A 26874-nucleotide genomic window follows, 5' to 3' on the forward strand; every position below is an offset into this window, starting at 1 on the left:
CAAGAGGGTCTCCTTGGCTTGCAAAAAGCTCCCAATTCATTCTTTAGGGAAGGGAGCAGAGGGTAATGGCACCTCAGGTGGAGGGAAGGTGGTCCACCTCACAAACGTCAGGAACTGGAGTTGAAGATGAATGGGTTTTTTAGTAGGTCTAGGTTTCCTGCTGAAAGCTTGCTGGGAAAGAAAACTGCTTGAAGCAGGTAACTTCTTTCCCTGCTCCAGTATGCGTTTCACTTGGGTCCCTCTCTTGCTTGCAGCTTGCAGCCAACATTTTGATATTCCTGTGTACCAACGTCATTGGCATCTGCACCCACTACCCGGCTGAGGTGTCGCAGCGCCAGGCCTTCCAAGAGACCCGGGGCTACATTCAGGCACGGCTACACCTGCAACGTGAAAACCGCCAGCAGGTGAGGAGTCATTGTGGGGGGCCAGGGTTGGGCTGCAGCCTTGAACGTGAGTTGTGGTGGGCAGGGCTGCCAGCTTGGCCATTCAGTTCCTGATCTCGTGTGGCTGGCATTAGGCTGCTTGGGGTCGAGAAGATGCCAGAATTTTGAGAGTCTGGCAGTGTTGGGGGGATTGTGAATTGGGACAGAAGGAATGTTAAGGTTGGAAGAGAAGGGTGAAGGGAGGATTATCTGTGACAAGGCTGAAACTGGTGCCTTTAACTTCGGTGTGTTGTGTCAACATTCTTGCTCTGAGGGGAGTATTTATGTGGCTTTCTCTCTGGGGTGGTGGGCAGGAGCGGCTCTTGCTATCAGTGCTGCCCCAGCATGTTGCCATGGAGATGAAGGAGGACATCAACACAAAGAAGGAGGACATGATGTTCCATAAGATCTACATCCAGAAACATGACAATGTCAGGTACCAAGCTATTGGGATATGGGGTGTGTGTTTGCATGTGTGCACCCTGGGAGTGACCGAGGCCTAGGAGTGGCAAGGACGTCAGTGAAGCAAAGGCCGTTCTACTGTAAACATGGAAAACTTAAACTGCAGGGCACTTGCTTTTCAACAAGACGTGAGCGGGTGGGTCGCTGGGTGCTCGAGGAGAGAAAATGTTGGCTGGGTTTTGGGTGGGTTTATTAAGCCAGATAAGACAGAGACCCCCCAGGCTGTTAGCTCCTTGCAAGTTCCTATGCTCATTTCCTGTCTCTTCTCACCCCAACAGCATTCTGTTTGCTGACATTGAGGGTTTCACTAGCCTGGCGTCCCAGTGCACAGCACAGGAACTGGTCATGACACTGAACGAGCTTTTTGCCCGTTTTGACAAGCTGGCTGCGGTAAGTGTGTCTCGCAGGATCGGCCAGTGGAGGAGCTGACCTGTGTGGGAATGATGATCTGCCTGTGCTCATTGGAGGATTATGGCCCAGTCGGGGTTCTTGCAAATGTCTGCAAGTTTTAAGCATGCACACCTCCCTTGAGCTTTGTGCTTATTACAGGTGTGCTTGTAGCAAACACAGTTGCCGTGTTAAGAAATCCCCATAAATGTTCAGCTCTGGTACCACCTCCTTCCCTATGTTTGTGGACAAAGCAAGACCCTTTAAGGCACATCCCACAGCACTCTGTTTATTCTTATAAGTTTACTTCCCCTATAGAAGTACAGATTTTGGCTGCTGGAGGGTCTTATTGTGGAGCAGGGGCCAGAGGTATTGAACTGAGGTGAGATAATAACATACAACAATGCAAACAACCAAATAAAAGACTTCCTTTATCCTTATTTACTTCTTATAAGATTTTTCTAATTATAATTTAAATATCCACAGTGTTATGCTCACTGTATGTTATGTTCACGTTTAATGAGGGTGGATTTGTGTATTGGGGGTTTGTGTTTTGTTGTAAATAAAATTCCAATGAAAATTCAAATTCAGAATGAACTGAGGTGAGATGTGCTTGGAAGGGGCACGTTGGAGTTTGGGGTGGTGGTATTTCTGACTTCCTCCTCCTCCCTTTGGCAGGAGAATCATTGCCTCCGCATCAAGATCCTGGGGGACTGCTACTACTGTGTCTCTGGACTTCCAGAACCGCGGGCGGATCATGCCCATTGCTGCGTGGAGATGGGCGTTGACATGATCGAGGCCATTTCGTGAGTGTGAGAGGGGGAAGCAGTTTGGTTTGCGAGGGCTGCATGTGTTTCTTGGGTTAGTCAGTGCCTTGCCATATTCATGTAACATGTTCCTTGTGACAGTTTCCAGAAAGGTAACCTTTGTAGCCTGTCACAGCGATCTTTGGGGCACTTTTTAAAGACTAATACATTTTCTATGGCATAAGCTTTCATTGGCTAGGATACCACAAAATTGTGTGTGTGTTTGCTCTTTCGTATTGCACAATGAATGGGCTAGTTTGGATGTACGGTAAACCGTGGTTTGTCGTGCTGGGAACAAGCACCAGCTAGTGTTTGTGCTCTGCCCACCTCTAGCGTGGACTGGATGAAGGGACTTGAATATTCAGATTAATGACAATTTATCAGTATATCCATTTCATAAACTCTGGTTAATCTGAACAGTGGTTTGTCTGAAGTAAGCCCACTTCATAACCCATGGTTTAAAAAAGTTAAAGGGACCCCTGACCATTAGGTCCAGTCTTGACCGACTCTGGGGTTGTGGCGTTCATCTCGCTTTATTGGCCGAGGGAGCCGGTGTACAGCTTCTGGGTCATGTGGCCAGCATGACTAAGCCGCTTCTGGCGAACCAGAGCAGTGCATGGAAACGCCGTTTACCTTCCCGCCGGAGTGGTACCTATTTATCTACTTGCACTTTGATGTGCTTTTGAACTGCTAGGTTGGCAGGAGCTGGGACCAAGCAATAGGAGTTCACCCCGTCGCGGGGATTCGAACCGCCGACCTTCTGATCGGCAAGCCCTAGGCTCTGTGGTTTAACCCACAGCTTATTTCAGATAAACTCTGGTTAAAATGAATTGTCAAGTTTGGATGGAATGTCAAGCTTGTTAATAACAAGCTTGCCAAATTTTCCAGTCACCCCCCCCCATGGCCACTCTGGAGGAGGAATGGAGATTGTGTGACCCTCACAGGTGCAGCCTGTTCCCTTCATGATAAACCGTGTTTTATCAGGATATCTGAATCAGCTTACAATGTGTGAGATACACCAGCCATGACTGTGGCAGTTTGCGCATATGCTTGACGCACAACATACAGGTGGCAACATCCTTCTTTATCGCAGGTCACAATACAGAAAGCCAGATTCGTTACTTCTCCATTTATACAGATCACTGAATGGTTTAAAAAACTTAGTATCTCTTTCACACTTGCAGCATTCAGTTGGAACCTGGCTTGATAATAGCTTATATGAGATAGCATCACCAGGGCTATGAAGCAGAACTATCTAATCTCAGTTCCTTGAAATGCAAAATTGTGGAACTGAATAAATCATACATGTTGAGGAAACTTCTGTTATTCTGCCATAATGTTCTTAGTGTTGCTTTGGCTGGCAGTAGGGAGGGAGGTGCCTTGCCCTGCCTTTGCTTCCTGGCCATTCCTCAGCACCCCTCCTCCTCGTCCTCAGAATCTTCATACTTCACCAGGCATTGCCTATGTAATGTCAGGATTATCTTTACAGCCATATGGTCTAGAAACTTTCTTTTTGCAACACCCCCACCCCCCATAAAAGCCAAAGTCCTCTCAGGGTGTCAGTTATCTGTGCCAAGCCCTGTGCGCTTGTGCCGTGTCACTGAAGGAAATGGGAACGGAGAACCCCATGGGGTTATCGATGGACAGCTGTGAAACTGGAGCCCCTTCCAGAGAATCGAAATGCTTTATCTATAGACCCGTTTTTTGTAAGACAGAAGCATCTGTGAGGTGAAGAGGTGCGTGATAAAAGCCACCAATGCCACCAGCTTTGTCCTTGCACCTGAAGTCACGGGTGGCTGTATTCTGTGCCCCACACTGCACCATCCAAAATCAGCAGCTGGTGTCAAAGCAGCAAGATGCCTTTTGGTCCCTCAACCCTCTGGAGCAGGAAGTCTGTTGCACAAGCAGAATGGCATCATTGAATACAACCCAGTGGTTTATCATGGTGTCCCACTTCTGTGAGGGCTCACTCCAGTCCCAAGTAGTTGCTATATGTACCGTATTTTTCGTCCTATAGGGTGCACCGGCCCATAGGACGCACCTCGGTTTTTGGGGGGGGGGAATGAATAAAAAAAAATTATTTCTCCCCCCAGCCGCAGCTGCCGCCCCAAGCCTCGCGCGCCTGGCGGGACCTCCCGCCGGGCGCGCGAGGCTTGTGGACACTCACCGGGGCTGCAGGCTGCTGCCCGCAAGCCTTGTGAGCCCGCGGGAACTCCCACCGGGCTTGCAAGGCTTGCGGATAGCTTCCTGAAGCCTGGAGAGCGAGAGGGGTCGGTGCGCACCGAAGCCTCTCGCTCTCCAGGCTTCAGCGAAAGCCTGCATTCGCCCCATAGGACGCACACACATTTCCCCTTCATTTTTGGAGGGGGGAAAATGCGTCCTATGGGGCGAAAAATACGGTATGTGTAGACACATTACCTCCCCCCCCCAAAAAAAAAACCTAATCTGAACAAAAACACAGAAAATAAAAAGAAGCCTACGAAGTCTTTTTTCACAGGTAAATCTTAACTTGACCAACACAAAACCACTGATAAAAGGGCCTAAAGATGTGCTTTGGGTGTGGATATGGTGACAAATTAATCTACAGGTGTTTGAGGCTCCATATTCCATCTATTCCATACGTTTCCAAGCACAATTCAAAGTGTTGGTGCTGACCTTTAAAGCCCTAAACGGCCTCAGCCCAGTATACCTGAAGGAGCGTCTCCACCCCCATCGTTCAGCCCAGACACTTGAGGTCCAGCTCCGAGGGTCTTCTGGCGGTTCCCTCGCTGCGAGATGCCAAGTTACAGGGAACCAGGCAGAGGGCCTTCTCGGTAGTGGCACCTGCCCTGTGGAACACCCTCCCACCAGATGTCAAAGAGAAAAACAACTACCTGACATTTAGAAGACATCTGAAGGCAGCCCTGTTTAGGGAAGTTTTTAATGTGTGACATTTTAATGTATTTTTAATCTTTGTTGGAAGCCGCCCAGAGTGGCTGGGGAACAAATAAATAAACAACAACAACAACAATAATATTGCATAGCCAAAGCTTGTCTATTGGTCTTAGATTATTTTGTTCTCGTACCTCCATCCCCACCCTGGCAACTTGCAGGAAGTTTCATTGCCCATTTTAACATCAGCCATCACCCTTAAGGGCAGCGACCTGTTTTCTTGTACCCTGCATGAATATGACACTTTGTTGATGGTATTATAATCAGTCTTCCCCTGTACGCAAGACACAGACTATGTTTCTTACTTCACACAAGTGAATTCATGGGTGTATGAAGAGGGGGAGGGGTGCTTTGACAATTCCTTTCCTCCTGCTTTTCAGGCTGGTGCGTGAGGTGACGGGGGTGAATGTGAACATGCGTGTCGGGATCCACAGTGGGCGTGTACATTGCGGAGTGCTGGGGCTACGCAAGTGGCAGTTTGACGTCTGGTCCAATGATGTCACCCTGGCCAACCACATGGAGGCTGGTGGCAAAGCTGGGTAAGTCCAGTCCCCATAGGCCTGAATAAAGGCAGGAGCAGTAGTGGCCAGTGGTCAGGCATGATAGCAGTAGGGAGTCCTGGAACTTGTGGCTGGAGAGCCACAAAGTCCCTGTCTTTGGAGTAAAAGGAGGGGAAAGTTGGGTTGGTGGAATTACTAAGAGGTAGCTCCATAAAGAGGAATGAGTTGATAGCTGGAACTGTAGGGTTGTGTCTGTTGCCTGAGACAGATCATGTGGAGGTGAACAGCTTGTACATGTATTTGTGGGTAGGCAGGAGGAGAATTTGTGAGCTCCCCTTTGGCGGATGTCACAAGCACTGTCCAATAGGCGCCACCTTCCCTGTCCCTAAGGCCCTGCCCTATCCTTGGAAGTGGGGGTTGCTGTTATCCAAAAAATGGGGCAAGGGTTTATTTTTAAACAGCAGCCATTGTCCCGCTGCCACAAAGATGCATTTTTGCTGGGGCAACGTTGTCTGACCACCTCAGCCACCTCCACATGGCTCTGCCCACCTCTGTGCCAGGAGAGCCCCCATAGTTTTGCATAAACAAGCAGCTTGGTTTGGCCAGGACTTCAGCTTGCTGGTAGCAAGAGCAAAACCAGGCTCTCTAGTTTTGGTGGTCGTGGTCTTGACCCAATGGTGGGGAACTGGATCTAAGCTTGCAGGCCAAGCTTGACAGGTGGGTATGGTGGACCACCCTGACAAGCCCCTGATAGCAAGTGGACCAATTCAGCCCTCATGGTTTGGAGTCAATCCTTGCAGGCAAAGTCACTGCCATCAGCTTATCCCTGGCACTCTTGCAAAGCCCTGTCTCCACTGCTTGAAGTGGCCTTGCAGGCCACAAATGAAGGCATGTGGGCTGGAGTTTCTCCACTACTGCATGGGCCAGGTGTGGTGAAGGTGACCAAAGACTGGGAAGACTTCCATCTCTTCCCTTGAAACTTCTCCAATGGCTTTTCCCAGTTGCCACCTGCAGCCTCTTCACACTTCTAGTCCCTTCATTCAACACTCTTGACCCCAACTATCTCCCTTCTCATCTCCCCTTCTTGCACCCACGAAAAGCCATCTGTCATTGCCTCCCCCAGTCCTGTCTCTGTGGCTTTCAGCCATGCTGTTCCCTGTTCCCACCTTAGTTCCTGAAGACACACCTTTGAGGCTTTCTCCTGTATTCAGCTTAGTCCACTTTTGTCTTCCCTGCAATCCTATTGCTACCTCTTCTAATTTTACTACCCACCTACTTGCCCTTTCTGTTCAATTGCCCATCGAACCTCCCATGAGAGGTGGGAGATTCTCTTTTTTTTTTATTAAATATTTATTAGCATTTTCAAATAACACACAACAAACAAAAACAAAAAATAAACAATACAAAAAACACAAAAATACATAACATTCAAAACTAAACAAAAAAAATAGAAAAAACACATAAAATTTCTAATACTTATTATTCTTAACCTTATTTCTCAGACTTCCTCACACCTCCCCTTCTTGTATTCCAATTTAAATTGTCAGTTCAGCAAGTCCTTAACTTATTTCTTTACCTTAGCTTAAACATTTATTCTAACATACTATTGCTTTACTTTACTTCTTTTTTTCCATTTCTTCAATTTATTTTTAACAGCCTTATTTTCAATTAATTTAAAAAGAAAAAAAACCAATTTTACCTTATTAAAATTACACGTCAATACTTATACCTCATTGATTATTCTTAAACCTTTTCCCTAAAGTCGACCAAAATTTCCCTTCCACGATTTACCCAATTTCCTTACCACTAACAAAAAATATAAAAAGCAAATTATCCTTATGTACCCTTTGGACTCCCAACCTCCACCCACCCTTTTCCCGGTTCCAGTCCCCAACCAATATCCATCAGTCTTTATATTATTTATTTAGCCTGGAGATCTCACATCCGAGGCCCTTATATCTCTCTCAGTTCCTTTCTGCCGGTCTCTTTGATAGTCCTTGATGTTAAACCCCAAGTCTCGGAGGGGCTCCGGCCCAACAGAATCCCTGTCGCTTCCAGCCGGTCCTCCATACTTAAAGGCGAAGCCTATGGGGTGCTCCAACTCTTGTTTCAAATTTCTTTCAAATCCAGATGTCCCCAAAGCTCCAGCTTTCACCAACAAATTTGTAATCCTCAGGTCTTCAGATCTCCTCCAAAAGGGATCTCTCCATTTTCCAGACTCCCATTCAGACCAGGCTTTCCACATCCACTTTTTATTATCCTTTTTTGTCATCATGTCAGGCCTCATATTGTAACTCTCCTTTGACTCCTGCAAATCTCCTGCTCCTCCTTCATTTTCTTCAAAAACAACATATTGCTCCATCGTATCTACACTTTCAGTTTCATTTATTTGTTCAGTTGAATGGGCTTCCTGTTTCAAGTCCTTATCAGGCTCAAAACTGTTGTTTACTGTCCAGTGTAGTAGTGATACCTTTGTAGACAAAGCATTGTACTCATCTTGCAAGTTTCCCAAGAGAACGAGTGCTCTGTCCAATTCTGCTTGGATTTTACATACTCCAGCCATTTTTGTAATGTAATGTCCCTATTACCCCTCTAGGGGGATTTTAGTTCCTTGTTGTTCCTTTCAGCTCAAAACCAAAAGTCCAGTTATTTTGTATCAGCCCTCCTTGTTTTCAACAAGTTATACCAAGTAAACCAGCAAAAACAGCAGAAACAATGTTCTCTTTTTCCAGCTGACAACTAGCTGACTAGCAGCTCACTTGACAGCTGTCAAAATCTTCAATGCAACAGGCTTTCTCATAGGACGTTCCCGGGTCTCGGGGGGGGGGTGAAATTTCAGCTCCCAAAATTCTTTTTATCCTCCAGTAAGTCTTCTTATAGTATCAAAACCGTGAAGTCAGGATCTTTCATTAAAAAACAAAAAACAGATTCTCTCGACCTTAGCTGCACAGTCCTTTGCTTTAGATTGTTTACAAAGGGGGGGGGTGAACTTCCTTTTTAGCCCCTTCCCGCTCGTTCCAAATCCAAAATTAAAAATTTTTAAAGTTCCAATCTCCGTATTACTCACGGGTTTATATTTTGGAGTCCAATCGGTCTTGGAAGAAGTTGGCGCTCTCTGTCAATGGCTTGCGGCTTCACTCCGTAGGCGAGGGAGTACTCTCAGCACCACGCCTCACCCTGCCTCCGTTCCGAAGCCTTTAAAAAGGCTCCGTCGCGGATTGGGGGGGCGCAAATGGTGCCCGCCGAGTCTCTGTGTTCACAGGCATCTGCGCCTGTGATTTTAAGGGTCCCCGCTTCGCCGCAGCGACCAGACCCAGACGCTACGGAGCCGATTCCCTCCGGAGCTCGGAGGGAATCCGCCATTAAACAATGGCGCCAACCCGGAAGTCTGGGAGGTGGGAGATTCTCCTTCATTGGAGGTTTTAAAGCAGAGGTTGGATGGCCATCTATCATGTATGATCTAGTTGAGATTCCTGCATTGCAAGGGGTTGGACTAGATGACCCTTGGGGTCCCTTCCAACTCAGCAGTTCTATGGTTCAATGATTCTAGCCTCTTGCTCTCCAGCTTCGTGGGCAGAGACCAAACCACTTACATGTTGAACGGTATCTTCTTCTTCCTCTTGTGCATATTAATGGCAGTTGTAGATGTGGCTCAGAGGGAGTGGGAGGGGGGGCTCCACCAGATGACTTGGCTGAGGGACAAAAGTTCTGTGCTAGGCGGATCCACATTACGCGAGCTACGCTGCAGTACCTGAATGAGGACTACGAAGTGGAGCCAGGGCACGGGGGCGAGCGCAATGCCTACCTTAAGGAGCACAACATCGACACCTTCTTCATCGTGGGCTGCAGCCAGAAACGAGTGAGTCCTGGAGGGGCTGGGGAAGAATATCACAGTAATTTGCTCTTGTGCGGGGGTCACAAAACGCTTTCCCACCTTGGGCAGGTACCCCCATTTTCTCTGTCTTTTTAAAGGGAAGCCTCTAGCCCTCCTAGAAAAAAAGGTATGGAGCAAAATGTGAATATACCTTCTGAGGTATATATTTCCTGGTACTGAGATAGGTTCCCTATTGCTTTTAGACTGCAAATGTTTGTGTGTGTAAGTAGAACCAATACTGTGTGATCCCTCAGAATCACAGCAGGACATACCTCCCTTCCATTAGTAAGTCTGAGGTTGTCGGGGGTGGTAATCTCTAAATTTGTGTTATGCCACTTTCCCCACGGCAGTCATTGTGTGTTATGCAGTGCCACCCCAGTGGTAGCAATTTTGTGACTGGCACTCCCACCACACTCTCAAAATTTGATATGTGTCCCGTGGGCCAAAAAAGTTGCCTCCCCCCCTTCTCTAGGGAGTGGGGAGTTAGAAAACCTACCTACCTGCCAGCCAGCAGGGCACTGCTTATGCCCTGTAGGTCTGGTTCACGGGGAAGGTGAGCATTCTGCTATCCAAAGGTGGAGCAGTGGAAGCTGCAACTCTGGCCGGCCAAGAGGAGCAGCCTTATTCCAGGGGAGGGTATTGGAAAGGGCCTCCCCCCTCTCCCCATGGCCCCCCCCCCAGCTTCTATGTTTGCACCTCCATGGCCTGTTTTTCTCTCCGACAGAAAGAGGAGAAGGCCATCTTAGCCAAGCTGCAGAGGGCCCAGGCCAATTCTACCGAAGGACTGGTGCCTCGCTGGGTGCCTGAGCGCTCCTTCCCCCGGACGAAGGACTCGAAGGCGTTCCGACAGATGGTGAGTGCCAGCGAGGGACAGAGAGAGGGCTTGCTTTGGGCGCACATCCAGCCAAGAGGGTGGGAGCAAAAAGGCAACCGGGCTTTGATCACGTTACACACCTGCTTGCAGGTCCCGGGTGGGTAATGGTCTGTTGTGTACATTTTACACTATTTATTATCCTTAGAGAAAGAGATGGAAGCCCCCACAAGGGCCTGCTCTCACGAATGTTTGAGCACAGAGGGTCGTAGCCAGCTTAAGAGTAGACCCGTTACTCTTTATGGACCTAAGTTAAGCCATGTCTTAATTTCAATGAGTCTGCTCTGAGCCAGGCTAGCATTGGCTACAACCCATAGTGCCCATGGCAAAAGCCTTGCCTGTGTTGGCTTTTCTGACTGTGTGGCAAGCTGGTCACATGGCAGCATGTGCAGGATCTGGTCTCTTTGCTTCTTATTATTGGCGCAGATGAAGCTGATTTCTCTTATTGAGTCCAGTATTAATCTACTTTGCCCAGATTGATTGGCAAAAGGACTTTGGGTGGGGATCTTTCCAAGGGCTGCTTATGTGAGCTCCTTTTACAGGAGCGGCTGGGGAATGAGCTTGGTGAAATCTACGCATCCAGAGCCTGTCTCCACTGCCATTTGGGTTGCTTCACACAGGCTCTTGAATGCCAGCCCAAATGGGAAAAGCCTTAAAACATCCTCAGAGTGCTTGAGAAGGGAGCCACCAATACCGTATTTTTCGCTCTATAGGACGCACCGGACAATAGGACGCACCTTGTTTTAAAGACGGGAGAACAAGGAAAAAAAATTCTCCCCCTCTCTGCCCAGCGCCCCTTCAGTGAAGCGGCAGGAGGCGCTGCGCAGAGAGGGGTAGAATTTCCCCCCTCTTGTTTTCCCCCTCTAAAACAAGGTGCCGTTTAAGGTGCGTTCAGTCGCCTTCAGGCGGCTACCTTGGAAGCCTGGAGAGTGAGAGGAGTCGGTGTGCACGGACCCCTCTCGCTCTCCAGGCTTCAAGTTCCTTTCGACCTGCTCTTTGGGGCTGGCGGGGGGAAGCCCACCACCAGCCCCAAAGAGCAGGTCGGGGAGCAGCGGAAAGGCGGGCAGCGGAGAGGCTGCTGCCATAGTCGCGCGTCACCTCTCCAGCTGGGAGAGGGTCGCGGGGCTATGGCTTCTTTGCTCCATTTTTGAAGGGGAAAAAGTGCGTCCTATAGAGCGAAAAATACGGTAACTTCCCTCTTTGGTGGCATGGGTGGCGCAGTGAAGAAATCTGTCTTGCTTGATTCTGCGACTTGCGGTGGAGCAAAGGAGAAAGCCTGTGGAATTAAGGGAGAGGATTTCTCTGAGGCTTCTGTGCATTAAGGCTGTTTATAGGTCAGAGCAGCACCTTGACTTGTGCCAAGGAGACAATAGTGAGCCCTGTGCCAAAGGAGTTGGCCCAGAATGAGGGGGGATGGGGATAGGGTGGGAGTAGCTGTTTAAGGCCATAGGCCATAACCATAAAGTTGCTTCCAGTGCAGTTGGATTACCAGCCATAAAACCGAACGTGTCACATGCCAGAGTTACAGTTTTACCCCACTTGCAGCAAATTGCATCCATGAGAACCAGGCTGTTACTGATCCTAGCAGCTGAGAAAGCAAATAATGTCCCCACCCTTTATGTGATGTGCAGATAATATATTTGATGCTCAACAAGCAGGCTGTTTTTCTCTTTTCCTTGTGGCATGGGCCAGTTGGAGGCTTTGGGCTGAATCTGCTCATGTAATTTTTCTAAGATCACGAGGATGGCATATATATATATATATATATATATATATATATATATATATATATATAATGTGGAAGGTCCTCCTCTACCTCCCTCCCAGCTCAGCTGGAATCTACCCACGTTACAAGAACTTCCTTGGAGACTCTGTTCTTCCTGAACCCTTTTGCCATTTGAAGTAAATTGAGGGCAGAGTTACTTGGGGTACGACCTCCTTGGTGGTGGAATCCAGACTCTGGAAGTCCCTCCCTCCCAAGGGATATTCACACTTTCCCTGATCTCTGTTAATTTTTGCTGCTGTTATTGATCTAGGCTGTGCCATCTCAGGCTGCCCTCAAAGTTGAAAGAGAATCTCCCACCTTCTGCTAGCTTTTGGTCATTGTTTATTGCTGCTAACTTGATTGATCGATTAGTTCTTGATTATTATTTTTTTTAAAAAAAAACATTGTCTCCCCTCAAATTATATTTATTTGGGTTCTTATTGTTAACCATTGTGTAGATGCTTTGGCTCAAAAAGGCAGGATAGAAATTTTCTAATAAATAAAAGCCTAGATCCATATGGAGATATTGAGTAGCACCGCTTTTTAACTTTGGAGAGGAACTGGCTTTTGAAATGAGATGTCAGCACACCAGATGTCCAAGAGTCTGCTTGGGTGTTGCAGCAGACGCGAAGAAGCATAGGGAATCTCCTCAATGTGTGTTTTTGAATATGTGTGTGGAATGAAGCCTGCTGTCTTTCTGTCTAGGAGTACCCTCCGTGAGGACAGCAGAAGGGCAGATAAGTAGACTACACCACCAGCACAAATCCAGCTATTTATCCTGTCAACCTTTTGGAGGCTAGCTGACCAATGTTAAAAGGAAATCTATTGATACCATGCAGATAGGGAAGATCTGATGTGTTATGTCAGCACATCATATTTTCCCTTGAGATAATCATCCTGAGAGACCAGCTAATTGGACAAAGGAGGTGTCAAATATCCTACAAACAAGAGAACAAAATTACTTTTGTGCCTTCTTTTTTTTGGAAAAAAAAGTTATAGAAGGAATTGGGGTTAAAGTAGGACAGCATTGGTAGAGCACATATGCTGCATGCAGATGGTTCCTGGCACCAGTCCCTGGTGTCTCCAGTTAAACAGATCAAGTAGAAAAACCTCTACACCAATGTGGTGTAGTGGTTAAGAGCGGTAGTCTCGTAATCTGGGGAACTGGGTTCGCGTCTCCGCTCCTCCACATGCAGCTGCTGGGTGACCTTGGGCTAGTCACACTTCTCTGAAGTCTCTCAGCCCCACTCACCTCACAGAGTGTTTGTCGTAGGAGAGGAAGGGAAAGGAGATTGTTAGCCGCTTTGAGACTCCTTAGGGTAGTGATAAAGCGGGATATCAAACCCAAACTCCTCCTCCTCCTCCTCCTCCTTCTTCTATTTGCCCGAGACCTTGGAAAGAGACTAGAGTTGATAGTGCCAGGCTAGGTGTATAAAGGGACTAAAGAGCAAGTATGGAGTAGCAGTTAAGAGTGTCGGACTAGGGACTGAGAGACCAGGGTTCAAATCCCCACTCGGCCAGGAAGTTCATGGGGTGACCTTGGCTCAGTCACCTTCTCTCAGCCTAACCTACCTCACATGGTTGTTGTGAGGATACAGTGGGATAGGGGGAGAACTCTGCACACAACCGAGAGCTCCTCAGAGCACAGGATGGATAGAAATGCCAGGAAGTAAATTGGCTTTCTCGGCTCCTGAATACCTGGGGCCCAGCTCTCTCGGGGGAGGCACAGCAAGGGGCTGAGGGAAGGAAACTCTTTCATGCTTCCGATGGACTGTGTAAGCAGGAATTGGGTACCATGCCCATGTCACCCCAACCCACCCACCCTGGCTCCATGTTGGCTGAAACAGGACGATTTTCAAAATGTCTGGAGACCCAGATGTGGGGCAGAGCTAAAAAGTGAAGCGTTCTACAACTGGAGAATCACAATTGACCGTTTTATCTGAAAACTGAATGGGTGGGGGCAGAGTGTGGATTCTTAAAAGTCTGGCCCCTGGTGAAGAAATGTCTAGTTACAATACGGTTTTGAAGGCGTTGGGAGTACATGGCCTTCTGAGCTTTGCCAGATAAATCCGAAGCATTTGGGTTTCTTAGGCTGATTAAGAAATACAACAGCTATCAGGACAGAAGGTGCTTGCTTCAGGAACTAGGAGGATTATCTTGAAGCATTAGGGCTGAGGGACACATTCACATGTGAAAGAGCATTTATTACAGCCCTCTGGATCGTTTTACCACAGAAGGCAGGAGCAGAGTTGTGGGGAGTTGTTCCTTCATGTGAAAACAAGTAGAACAGTTCTTCTCCACATTAGAGGAAAGTCTTCTGTGTGTAAAGGGTTTTTGAAGTGGTAGCTTCTGTGGGGAGCGGGAGAATGTCCAGATTCTCTTTTTATGGCTTGTTGGTTGGGTGGGTGTGTTGCTAGCAGCCATTCTGAGCTGGTGGATTTTGCCTGGGGCAGTTTCAGTGCAGGTTGTTTCCAATCAGGCACTCACCCGAGCGAGAGGTGAGGTGAGTGGCTAACTAGGAAGAATTTCGTGCCTGAATTACTCTGGACTATCTTGCTTGGGTGGCAAGAATGAGAGTTGCTTGTGTGCTTATTCGGTGGGTAGGGGAACCTCCCAAGGTTTTCTGGGCATTCATGCAGCAAAAGCCCGAGCCCTTTCTGCCCTTAATCCGGTGTTTCCCCAAGTTATCTTCTGATAAGTAGGGCACACCTTTTCCTGCCTCCATTTCATCTGAACAGATTTTATGTTGAGAAAATGTGCAAAAGTAAGAGGAGGTCTCTTACTTCTCAAAGGAGGTCGCCCCCTAGATTTCTGTGCAAGACCCCAGCGCCAGTGTGCAAACCTGGTTTTGCTACTCAGACAGAGATGTAACTGTTGGCCTCCTAGTGGGCGAGTAATTCTGCCATGTCTATCTATACATGGAGTGTATTTACATGCTCCAGTTGCACCCAGCGGAGTGATATAGCAGAATTAATTGCTCCTACTAGAGGCTGCTGCAAAGGGGCAAGGCAAGGTCTATGAGTTTTATTCAGCTAGGTCCTACTCAGTGTAGACCAACTGAAATTAACCAACCTTTGTTAGTCATGGCTGTTAACTTCAGTGGGTCTCCTACTTTGAGTCGGACAAGTGTTGAATACCACCCAGTGAAATTGTGCAGAGTTGCAGTGGATGCATTTCCTTCGTTGCCAAGTACGGTGCGGCTCAAATTACATAAATTGTTAAATTTATTTCATGGCACACAGTTTAGGATTTACTGATCTAGCATTGGAAGGAGAAATTCTTCCCCTCCCTGTTAATCATCCACATTCCCCCCACCACCCCACCTCCCAGTATATGAAGTTTAGGCTGGGTCTGCCTATGGAGCAGAATGAGGTCTTGAGACCTGGTACATGTGAGGCTTGCAACAAAATATACAGTGGCACCTCAGGTTAAGTACTTAATTCGTTCCGGAGGTCCATTCTTAACCTGAAACTGTTCTTAACCTGAAGCACCACTTTAGCTAATGGGGCCTCCTGCTGCTGCCGCGCCACCGGAGCCCGATTTCTGTTCTCATCCTGAAGCAAAGTTCTTAACCTGAAGCACTATTTCTGGGTTAGCGGGGTCTGTAACCTGAAGTGTATGTAACCCGAGGTACGGCTGTAGTAGGATTGAGTGTTCCTGTTCAGGATCTCAACCACTTTTGACCTCTTCTGTTCCCACTTCACATGCAACTGGCCAGCATTCTCTGCCCGCTGAACATATTTGGGCTGCTGTGAGGTTTTTTTCTCCAAAAAAAATAAAATTATACTGGCAAACTCTGGGGTTCTTCTGTATGTTTATGTGTGAATGGTGCTATTTTGACTACGCAAGGTCACTTCTGTATGCTGCCCATGTAATAAAAGAAGCATAGCTGAGAAGAGATCCATTTTAAGACCAGCTTCTCCCCTACTTTCTCTGTGCATGGAGTGCTCTTCTGTGGAAAGCTTTCAAAAACGTTCCTTCCCCTCTTGCTTAGAGTCGGTCTGCTCTGCTGCCTCCGTTCTGCTGCAGGTGTTGAGCACATCTCAAAGAGAGTCTTGGAGGAAGGTCCCCTTCTGGACCCAGTTTCCTTCTCCTGCTATCAGCCGCCACAGCCACCAGCTATCTCTCTCTCACCCTTTTCTTCCCACCCGCCGGCACGCCTCACCCTTGGTCTTTCTAGGAGAACTGGAATCTTGCTTCCCCTGAGTCTTTCCTGCTTCCTTCCTGTGACCTCGGCACAATGCCCTGCTTTTCTAAGTCTCCCTCCTCCCAGCCCTATTTTGCTTCATAAATTGCATGGAGCATTGTTATAGCAACAGTTGTTGCACATTGGGGCAGCTGTTGTTCCCAATTTGTGTGTGACAAGGAGGGGGAGATTTCGAAACTAACATGGCTATGACCATTATCTTGATGTGCTGGCTAGCTTTAAGACTTTGGAAGCATTTTTTAATATATAAAAAAATAAGTTACTACATGTTGTTTGCTTTGTGAGATTCTCACAAAAAGCCAAGGTGACAACCTATTTAAATAGCTGGGATACCTCAGTCGGTAGAGCATAAGAGACTTAATCTCAGGGTTGTGGGTTCAAGTCATGTTGGGCAAAATATTTCTGCTTTGCAGGGGGTTAGACTAGATGACCCTTGTTGTCCCTTCCAACTCTACAGTTCTATGAGTCTATGAACTGAGTGAGGCCTTAGCATGAAATCTACCAGCTTCTGCAGAATCCTGAGAGCCTTGGCTTTTATTTTAAACAAAACGAAAGCAAGTTTGTAGCCCCCACAGCTGATGTGTGAATGAGAAAATACAGATGGCTAAGTTTTCAGCTCTCATGGCCAGGGTGTGACCCACAAGACCCTTTTAGCGGATCACCAATGCTTAAGCAAACTGTGTGACATTTTAATTCTGAGTTTCTGCAGAATGACCTTGGCTGTGCCTCTACACACTTGTTCCACGGCTATGAGGGCCCTTATTGTTAGATGTTGATAACTTTATCACAGAGCCTGACCGCATCTGAAGGGATCCGATTGTGCCACAAAATATACTCCCAGCCCACAGACACGTTTCTTGAGAATAGATGGCAGATCCCCTGATACTGAAGCGGCCTTTCCCTGGTTTCAAACCCAAAGAGTGTTGGGGGTTTTTAAAGTGAGACTTTGTGCATTGCAACAGTTGTTTGTTCTCACTGCACCTAAGTTTTTCTGTGTTGGAAAAATCCCATTTGCCCTGCATAAATAAAACATGGTTGTCTAGGTTGTCAGCTCCGCATGGAAGTTGGTTTTTTAATGCAATATCTCTCCAGACTTCTTAGTCTAAGAAATGATAGGTCATAGAGACTCTATCTCAATTTCTGGCAATAGAAAACTTGTATACAGAACCTTGTAGCCGCTACCCTGATTTCAACAGTGTAAAGTGTGAATTGAGCAAGATTTTACACCAATTTGCATAATTCCAGAGTTTAAAAAAAACCACCACTACCACTTAATGTGCTCTTCTTCATCATATAGTCACTGTTTGCTGGTTGCTAAGGGACGACCCGTAGTCTTGTGTCATTCACTGTGAAGGGTTGCTGTTACTTTGTTGATTGGTCGATTGCAGGTTGTTGCTATGGCACTGGTTGCTCAGGGGGTTTTGTGGTGTGGCATCTGTTGCCATGGCATTCTTTGCATCTTAGGAGGAGCTTCATTAGCATGGTAGGAGGAGCAACTCTGCCAGTGGTGGCAGCCCATTGTCTGACATGGTTTGGTAGTGGCTGATTGGTTGCCACGATACTGGTGGCTGTTGCATGATCTGGCAGTGCCCTTTGCTCCCAGCACCTGTTGTTGTGGTTTAGCTAATTCAATACAGTGGAATGGTTTGGTGGTGGTTCTGGTGCCTCAGGAAAGTCTCTGGGCTCAGGCTTTGACTTGTGCTTGCTTGGGGCCTAGGAGTGAAGCATTTTGGGGTCACTTCAGCCCTACATGAATTTCTGAGTTACTTACCTTTTCCTCTAATTATGGTTGGATCACTTCCTGCTCAGATTAAGCCCTACTTGGCCAAAGGCATGAGGGCAAAAAACTGTGTTGTGGGCACCAGCAAGACCCTTTCCCCCAATGCCCCACATATCTGCTCCCAGGTCTCACATTCAGGTCTGGAAAGAGATTAAAAAAGTGTATTCAGCTGGATGATGACCAGGAACTCTGCATGTTGGGGGTGTCACAAGGTGGGGCCAATGTTTCTGTTATGTACTGAAGTTCTCACCCTGGGCCAGCAGGGGGATACTGTAGATAGTTATGCAAATAAGGGATCGAAAGTGACGTTCAGTGATTGGATAGTTTTAGAAAGTTGTTACAGTAACGTTGTAGTGGAACTCTATATAAGCAGGCTGACTGAACCCTTCAGTTCAGTTCTGTCCTGGCCTGTGAATAAACAAGAGCTGTTTGAAGAATCGCTGTGTCGTCTGATATGTTCACCCACAACTTAACAGTTTCTTCCACCCATACACAGTCTGGGCCCTTATGAGTTTGACTCAAGTGCCTGAACAGGACTTTAGATTTACGGCTATCCTGTTGAAGAGGAACCTGTTAAGATGGCCTGCTTTCAGAGGCTGTTGGATTCCTGAAAGGCCTTGGGCAGTTTGGGGCTAGTGTTTCTGTCAATGCTTTGCTCTGTGGAACATGGAGGTGACTCAGACAGGTGAAATCATCACTCCCGCTAGAAAGAGTCGGTTTGCTCCTTGGTTTGCTGCACTGGCTAGCATGGTGTTGGCAGTAGCGAATCCAACCAAACGCAGGTAACTGTTCATGACTGCCATTATTGACCCAGTAGATTCAGTGAAGGAACAACACTTCCCCCTCACCGTTGTAACCTCACAATACCATCCACTGGAGGGTATGTGACTTTCTCCATCTGAGCCCATATCCAGGTGTTAAAGACTCCCCAGAGGCCAGCTGCGACTTATTTGCTAATCATTTCAAAGGCAGAATTGCTCATATCTGCACGGACTGGAATGCCTCCTTTACTGCCGTCTCTGTGATCATGTTCAGAACACCACTGAGTCACATTTTGTCACTGAGGCCTGAAGCCATCGACAGGCTGCTCTGAGGGATGGGGGCAACCTGCTGGCTGGGTGCTCCATCCTTGCCCTTCCTGGCTCATTACATCTGCCTGGGGTAGTTTCATCTGCTGGGTCTAGGGGCTAAAAATGTCTCTTTCTGAGATAAGACTACCTTTTAAAGAAAATCAAGGTATAACCATTTTCCTGCATTTCAGAGGGTTGGAATAGATAACCCTTGGGTTCCTTCCAACTTTACAATTCTATGACCATTCTTGATAAAGGGCACTCAAAGATTCCCTCCTCCGCCCCCCGACATTACAAACATTCCATTTTGGGGCAAGGTTCTTGAACTGAAACTCAGTCCAGACAGGATGGAGCTACTATGCATGGCTTATCTGACCAAGAAAGTGTGGTTCAGCCTGTTCTGGCTGCGGTTAAGGATTAGATCTGTAGTCTTGGTATGCTATTTGGACTGACGTTATCTTTTGGTGGAGAACCCAGTGGCCTTCTCAGCTTCTAGATCCTTTTTACCACCTTGGGTGGTACACCAGATGTGATTTCCCCTTGGCCGAGATTCCAAACTGCAGTTTAGTATGCACTGATAACATCCCATTTTGATTATTGTATTTAGTGTGCTATATGAGGAGCCCCCTTAGAAGCTTCAGGTGGTTTAAAATACTGAAGATTGCGGCTGGGAATTTGGGGTTTTGATTGTCTCTCACCAGTTTTGAAAACAACTGTGCTGGCTTCCTATCTGCTTGTAGGCATGAGTCAAAGTTCTGGTTTTGACCTTCAGATCTCTAAATGACTTGGGTGACTTTGGAAGCCCATTTTCAAGTGCTCCCTCCATCTAAGGAGAGGTGGGAAGGGAGCCAAGATGGAACTTTCTTTCTGTTTGCACCCTGCCTTTGAAATGTGTTCCCCAAGAGAGATTTGCCTTGCACTGACTTGGTTTATCTTCTCAGCACCAGGTGAATACCATTCCCTCCCCCCAGGTCTTTTTGCTACTCTTGTGTCCTGATCTTATGTGGTTTTAATAACTGTATGCTATGCTCTGCTGTTTTAATATTTTACGTAGATATTTCTCTATTATTATTATTACTATTATTCATATTTTATTTTTTATCCACCTTTTCTCCAAGGAACTCAAGTTGGTATTGATGGTTCTCCCCCTCCCCATTTTATCCCAGTTTAGGTTGGGAGGTGGGTTTCATGGCTGAGTGGGGATTTGGTCTCCCAGGCACTCTAACCCCTATACCACATTAGCAGTATTTTGGTGAAGCAATACATAGCAGGATTTTAAACAATTCTCCTCCCAACCCACCAGCTGATTGGCAGGTGTGTGATTTGGGGGATATGACCCCAGAGCCCTAATTGGACCCCCTAATGGACCAATGCACTGGAGATTCCCCACCGCTCTCATAAATAAATAAATAAATAAATAAATAAATAAATAAATAAATAAATATTGCAGGTACAGTGGTACCTCAGGTTACATACGCTTCAGGTTACATGCCCTTCAGGTTACAGACTCCGCTAACCCAGAGATAGTACCTCGGGTTAAGAACTTTGCTTCAGGATGAGAATAGAAATTGTGCTCCAGTGGCGCGGTGGCAGCAGGAGGCCCCATTAGCTAAAGTGGTGCTTCAGCTTAAGAACAGTTTCAGGTTAAGAACGGACCTCCGGAACGAATTAAGTACTTAACCCGAGGTACCACTGTATTTTAAGACTCATAGCATTCCCTCACAGTTGTTAGCCATTTCTGCACTTTAGACATTCACAGTAAAGATTGCATGGTTATATATTAATATTCTAAAAATATCACAAGTTCTACATTGTGCATGTGTATACAATTTTCTTAAAATCCGCTGTGAACACTTGAACACTTGAATGATATCCACACTGTGGAGAAGTCTTCTAGCAAAGATCTGATGGGCCTCCATGCTTTTGACTTTCTGGTGTCTCTTGAATACTGTTTTTAGGCCAACAGGCTTTTGCAGCTGTTTAATTAGCCAGATACTTGGATGATTTTTTGAATTGTTTTTAATGGCTCTTAATATTTTGTTGTTGCAAACCACCCTAGTATTTTAAGATAAGGTGGTACAAAAATACTTTTATGAATAAATATAAATATCTGTTTCCTCTCTCTGTCTCCCTCTCCTTTCTCAGGGTATTGATGATTCCAGCAAAGACAAGTGAGTATCTTGCCTCGCTCTTGGGACCCTAGCAGCGGGCAGGGAGGTTGTGCCAGTTAGAGCCCCTTGCCTGTGTTGGGACAGTCTGGGAGCTGATTCTGAAATGAGTGGCGAGATGAATGTGGGGGGAGGGACTTCACTGGCAAGGCTTGCTTTACTGCCACTTGATACCCCCACGACTAGTCATAAAACTGGGACATCTGCCTCTTGCAGCCGAAGCACGCAGGAGGCCCTGAACCCTGAAGATGAAGTTGATGAGTTTCTGGGCAGAGCCATTGATGCTCGAAGCATTGACCAGCTGCGCAAGGACCATGTCAAACGCTTCCTGCTCACTTTCCAGAAGCCAGAGTTGGAGAAGAAGGTACCTTCCCATTTGCTTCTGGAGTCTTCAGTTTTCAATCTGGGCATGGAAATCCCACACCTCTTTGTTCCAGTTCAGGCAGAACCACCCCTTTTCCCCGCTGGTAACTTCCCTTTCTCTTCTCCTTCCACCCTGCAGTATTCGAAAAAGGTGGATACCCGCTTTGGTGGCTACGTGGCTTGCACCGTGCTCGTCTTCTGCTTCATTTGCTGCATCCAGATTGTCATCTTCCCGCAGTGAGTGACACATATGCAAGAGTACGTTCGTCATGTACTCTTTCTGCAAACGTGGTACATATGCATTCATGCCCATGTGTGTGCGTTCATGTGCACACACAGTGAAGGCACATGCTTCACAGGATCCCAGTATGTGCAGTGGGTCTGCATCCCACACTTCTCCATTGCTGCATATGGTAGCCATAGGCGAGGTAAGGTGGCATGTACAGATGCATAATAATAATAATTTATTATTTGTACCCCACCCATCTGGCTGGGTTTCCCCAGCCACTCTGGGCAGCTTCCACAAAGACCAAAAATAAGACTAAGATGTCACACATTAAAAACTTCCCTGAGCAAGGCTGCCTTAAGATGTCTTCTGAATGTCAGGTAGTTGTTTGTCTCTTTGACATCTGATGGGAGGGCGATCCCCAGGGCGGGTGCCACTACTGAGAAGGCCCTCTGCCTGGTTCCCTGTAGCTTTGCTTCTCGCAATGAGGGAACCGCCAGAAGGCCCTCGGCGCTGGACCTCAGCATCTGGGCAGAACGATGGGGGTGGAGACGCTCCTTCAGGTATACTGGGCCGAGGCCATTTAGGGCTTTAAAGGTCAACACCAACACTTTGAATTGTGCTCAGAAACGTACTGGTCCTAAGCACACCTAGTTCTCATAAAGGCTTATTATGCACTACTTGCCATCATGTGCCACCAACAGATGCACAGGACCCTCAAGCCACTGATTCCCCATCAAGGCACACCCTGACACTGTGGAAGAAATTGGGCCGGGGGAACCTCAAAGTCATAGGAAGCTGCTTTCTCCCAATTCCAACTATTGGCCCCTTCTTGGTCATTATTCTCAGCTCCAGCTGGTGGAAGCTCTCCAAGATTTCAGACGGGAGTCTTTCCGATCCCTGCCTGGAGACACCAGGGATTGAGTCCGGGACATCCTGCATGCAAAGCAGGTGTCGTACCACTGAACCACAGTCCTCTCAACTCCATCTCCTTGTCCACAAGTGTGGAGGAAGGCTGCTTGAACCAATGGGTTTCAGTTTTCAATTGGATAACCCAAGATATCCCTCATATATTTAGCCAACTCTGCCAGGATTCCAGTCAGTAAAATTATTTGCTGCCACAAATGTTTTAGGGGAAGAGGAGGGAAGGATTTCAGTTGCAGTTATTAGGGAGCATAGATGTGCTGTCTACCTGTGAGTATATTTACACTTTGAACCACGACACCCAAGTTCCCCCTCTCGCCCGTGTTACACACCTGATGCAGAAGCGGTTGGCAGATGCCATGTGACAACATTGTGAGAAAAGGCGATATGCTAGACTGATTAAATGGCTAATTTGGGGATATCACTGAGCGAAGGAGGGGTAAATGGGGAAGTGGGGAGAGCACAGGCTGTTGTTGTGGAGGTTTTTGCTTTCAGGCTGATTCTTAAGCAAAAAGAGGAGGAGAAGTGACTTACCAACACAGCCAAACTGGTCTTGGGAGTCAGGGATCACCACTAGTGGAAAACCCACACAATACACTATTTTAAATTTTTTAAATTTAACATTCTGTCTTCCAACAATATGCACAATATTGTTAACTTACGTAGTACTTCTGCCTTCCCCGCACCTGGGGCCTGGATCTTGTTGGGACCACAATTCTGCCATCCCTGACCATTGGCCACACTGACAGGGACTGGTGGGAGTTGGAGTCCACCAACATTTGATGAGTGGTGGAAAGCTACACGCGTTATGGTGTTCTCCTGACTGGTGGGGCTGATTCTGCCTTGTCTCCCCGCAGCTCCCCTCTGATGCTTGGCGCCTATATCAGCATCTTTGTCATCCTGGCCACCATCCTTTTTGTCTGTGCCATCTACTCCTGCCTTGGCGTGAGTGATTTTCTCTTCATTGGGATCCCATGTCTTTGTGACTCATGACTATCCCAAAGACTTCCTGACCTTCCCTCTGCCAGCCCTTGGACTCCACCTGGGAACACCCCTTATGCCTTTTGAGCGTGAGGTGTGTGGGTTCAGTCTGTGCAGCTCCTGGGTTTTTGCCACAGCGTCACCCCCCTGATGTGCTGGGCTGAGCAGACAGGCCTGCTGCCCTGGTGTCAGGCTCCTGTCCATTTAAGGGTGAGGAAAGGCAAAGCAAGTCAGCAGCCAGGAGGAGGAGGGTCCCTTAATTGTTCAGGCCAATGAACAGGTTGGGTCTGGAAGGTTTTACATGGATCTGAGAGTATCTTCTGACCACCTCTGGCCTACTGTAGCTAAGAGGCTTTCTGGCTAATCTCCCTGCAGTTTCCTCCTCAGACCAGTCAGAACACAGGAAGCTAACTTATGTACCAAGCCAGACTATTTGTTCTCCTGGTGCTGCCCTGGCTGGCAACTGCTCTCTAGGGTCTCTCAAACCTGGTCTGTTCAACTGGTCTTGCCAGGGAGTAGGCCTGGGACCTTCTACATACCAAGCAGGAGCTCTGCCCCTAAGTGCGCAAGCTAAATCCCCACCTGTTTTCGCCTGGGTTCAGAACCTGCTGTGGGTTTGAATTCTAACACCTGATTCTGGTGTAGCCAGGCTGGTGTGGATGAAGGGGCAGTCAAGGCTTGTTCTAGCCTCTTGGGCATAACGGGGTGTGTGGTGGTGGCCCCCCCATCTCATACGACCTCTCGTGACTCCCCACAGCCTTTTCCAGCCGCCTTGCAGCGTGTCTCCCGCAAGATTATCCAGTCCCGAATGAACAGCACGATTACTGGTGTTGCTGCCATCCTGCTGGTCTTCATCTCTGCTTTTGTCAACATGGTATGAGGGTTGGGAGAGGTGGGCAGGTCTTGCAGTGAGGCCTTGACTGGTGTGGGGACAATTGAGAACCAAGGCAATATGGGAGTCAGGAAAGAGCACAAAGGTTGCTCTAGGCTGGAGATAAACACGAGAGAGAGAGAGAGAGAGAGGGACTCTAAAGTGGTTTGAGGGAGTTATGCACACACTTCTCTTGTCCTGCTGTTTCCCCAGATCAAGCAGGTGTTTGGAACAGTACAAATTTCTATTTACCAGTGGGCAAAAGTGGGAAGAAAGTATACATTATGAGCAGCATTCCCACTTCCAACCCTCTCCGAACCTTCAACTCTCCGAAGAACCCTTTGTCTGTCTCCGGCCCCAGAGCCCAGGCATTGGCTCTCCATTATCCTGGTTGCCATAAGTCTCTGGCATTGGGTGGGATCGGGCAGAGCAAACAGAGCAGCATTGAGTTCCCTGTCAGCCCTACATAGTCGGCCATTTTTCCCCCCTCAACCCAGTTTGCTTGCAGCCGGCTCCGCCTCCAAGACTGCGCTGCCGGGTTTCTCAACATTACTCCAGCTGCCGTGGGGCCCTGCCACCTACATGCCCTCAACTACTCGTTGGCATCAGACACTCTGCCCTGCCAGGGAAATGGTGCTTCTAGCTGCAGCTTCCCTGAGGTACGTGTATTTCAGAAAGATCGGGGGGGGGGTTGCATGAGGTGTGAAGAGTTGTGGGTGGGACTTGAGGGTTCAGTGACTGGGCCTGGGGTCAGCATTTAGCTCTAAGTCCAAGGATGGTCTCTCCTCCCTTCCTTTACATCCTTGCTCCCACAGAGTGCCTTGATATCTTGTGGGTTTGTGGCCCTGACTGGGCCTTGAAGGTTGCTCAGGTGTGAAATCTGAGGCGGGTGGCATATCTGTGAAGACAGGAGGAGAATGTAACACAAAAGGATCCTGCTGGATCAGACCAAAGGTCAACTGAGTATCCTGTTTCACACAACCCAGGTGCCTGTGGGAACTCCACAAGCAAGGCACGAGGACGATGATCTACCCCGGTTGCTTCTCAGTGGATAGTGGCTGTTGGTAGAACCATCCTCCTTGAACTTATCTAATCTCTCCTTTTAAAAAATATTGTGGCAGCAAACACTGTCTAAATTTAAGAGGGGGGAGAAGGAGAGGTGACGCTTGTCTCAAGGGAATGAGTGTGGGCTTTGGGGAGCACATCTAGCTGTTGTAAGGGGCGTTCTGACATCTCTATCCTTTCCTCCCTGCAGTACTTCACTTACTCGGTGTTGCTGAGTCTACTGGCTTCCTCTGTTTTCCTGCACATCAATAGCCTTGGGAAGCTGGCGTTGCTGATAGGGATGGAGGTGGTGTACCTGGCTGTGGCCGAGGGCCCCCAGGGGGTGTTGTTCAACAACTACGACCTGCTGGTGGCTGCTAATGCCCTGTAAGAATACCCCCTCCCCTCTGGGACTGGAAAAATCTCAAACCTTCAACCCTGGGCCCTGAAGTTGTCTGGGTGATTTAAAGTGGGGAGGGTCTTCCAGCTTTCACCCTGCACTTGTTTTCTTCCATGTTGCCCTCAAATATAACTTTTCCAAACAGCCATGAGTAACCGAGAGAAAATGGGCCCAGCTACAAACCACCGCAATAGCAAATAACATCAGAAACAAATATAATATAGCACCGTGGTGGTGGTTTTGTGGCCCTTCAGATATCAGCTGAATCGTGGATTCCCAAAGGTTCTCATTCATGCATTATCTCATGAGATAATTCTTATTCCTTTGGCACTTTTCCCACTTAAAAACAAAAACCCAGCCAGCTCACAACATAGAAAATCCATAATTGGCACTAGAAGATAAAACAATATGCCCTACAATAATTGACAGACTTACTCCATTTTAACATATGTCATCTACAATTAAAGATGTTATATAATAAGTTCATTTTGCCGCTACTGCATAATCCCGTATCTTATTATGCAGTTCTTTAATCGTCGGGAGCTGTAACCATTCTCCTTTTAGCTGCATGTAAGATCGTAGCAGCTGCTAGCAAGTAATAAATCATATCCTTGTGTTCTTCCTTCACTGACCCTTCTGAATAATCCAGCAAGAATATGACCGGATGCAGTGGGACTTTGTATCCAAAAATTCTTTCGGAATGAACTTGAACCCATTCTTCCTGAATATTTCTTGACTTGTTCATATTTATACCATGTGTGGAAAATTAAGCCATCACTGGGCAAACTGCTTCTGTATTTTCTGTGCCCACCTTGAGTGCCC

General features: G+C 47.5%; 1 protein-coding gene across 7 annotated transcripts in view; it reads left to right on the forward strand.

The window, feature by feature from the left end:
* Positions 1–26874, forward strand: part of ADCY6 (adenylate cyclase 6) — a 48562-nt gene that overhangs the window by 11931 nt on the left and 9757 nt on the right. For all 7 annotated transcript variants that reach the window (XM_053371484.1, XM_053371430.1, XM_053371450.1 and 4 more), the window contains 14 exons: positions 255–404; positions 737–858; positions 1163–1274; positions 1950–2077; positions 5389–5547; positions 9226–9367; positions 10107–10235; positions 21221–21246; positions 21460–21607; positions 21746–21843; positions 23614–23701; positions 24495–24611; positions 25106–25267; positions 25864–26039. In XM_053371484.1, coding sequence (XP_053227459.1) covers positions 255–404; positions 737–858; positions 1163–1274; positions 1950–2077; positions 5389–5547; positions 9226–9367; positions 10107–10235; positions 21221–21246; positions 21460–21607; positions 21746–21843; positions 23614–23701; positions 24495–24611; positions 25106–25267; positions 25864–26039 — 1757 coding nt within the window. The remainder of the gene's footprint in view (positions 1–254; positions 405–736; positions 859–1162; positions 1275–1949; positions 2078–5388; positions 5548–9225; positions 9368–10106; positions 10236–21220; positions 21247–21459; positions 21608–21745; positions 21844–23613; positions 23702–24494; positions 24612–25105; positions 25268–25863; positions 26040–26874) is intronic.

Source organism: Podarcis raffonei, chromosome 2 (assembly GCF_027172205.1).
Source record: "Podarcis raffonei isolate rPodRaf1 chromosome 2, rPodRaf1.pri, whole genome shotgun sequence".
Taxonomy (NCBI): Eukaryota; Metazoa; Chordata; class Lepidosauria; order Squamata; family Lacertidae; genus Podarcis; species Podarcis raffonei.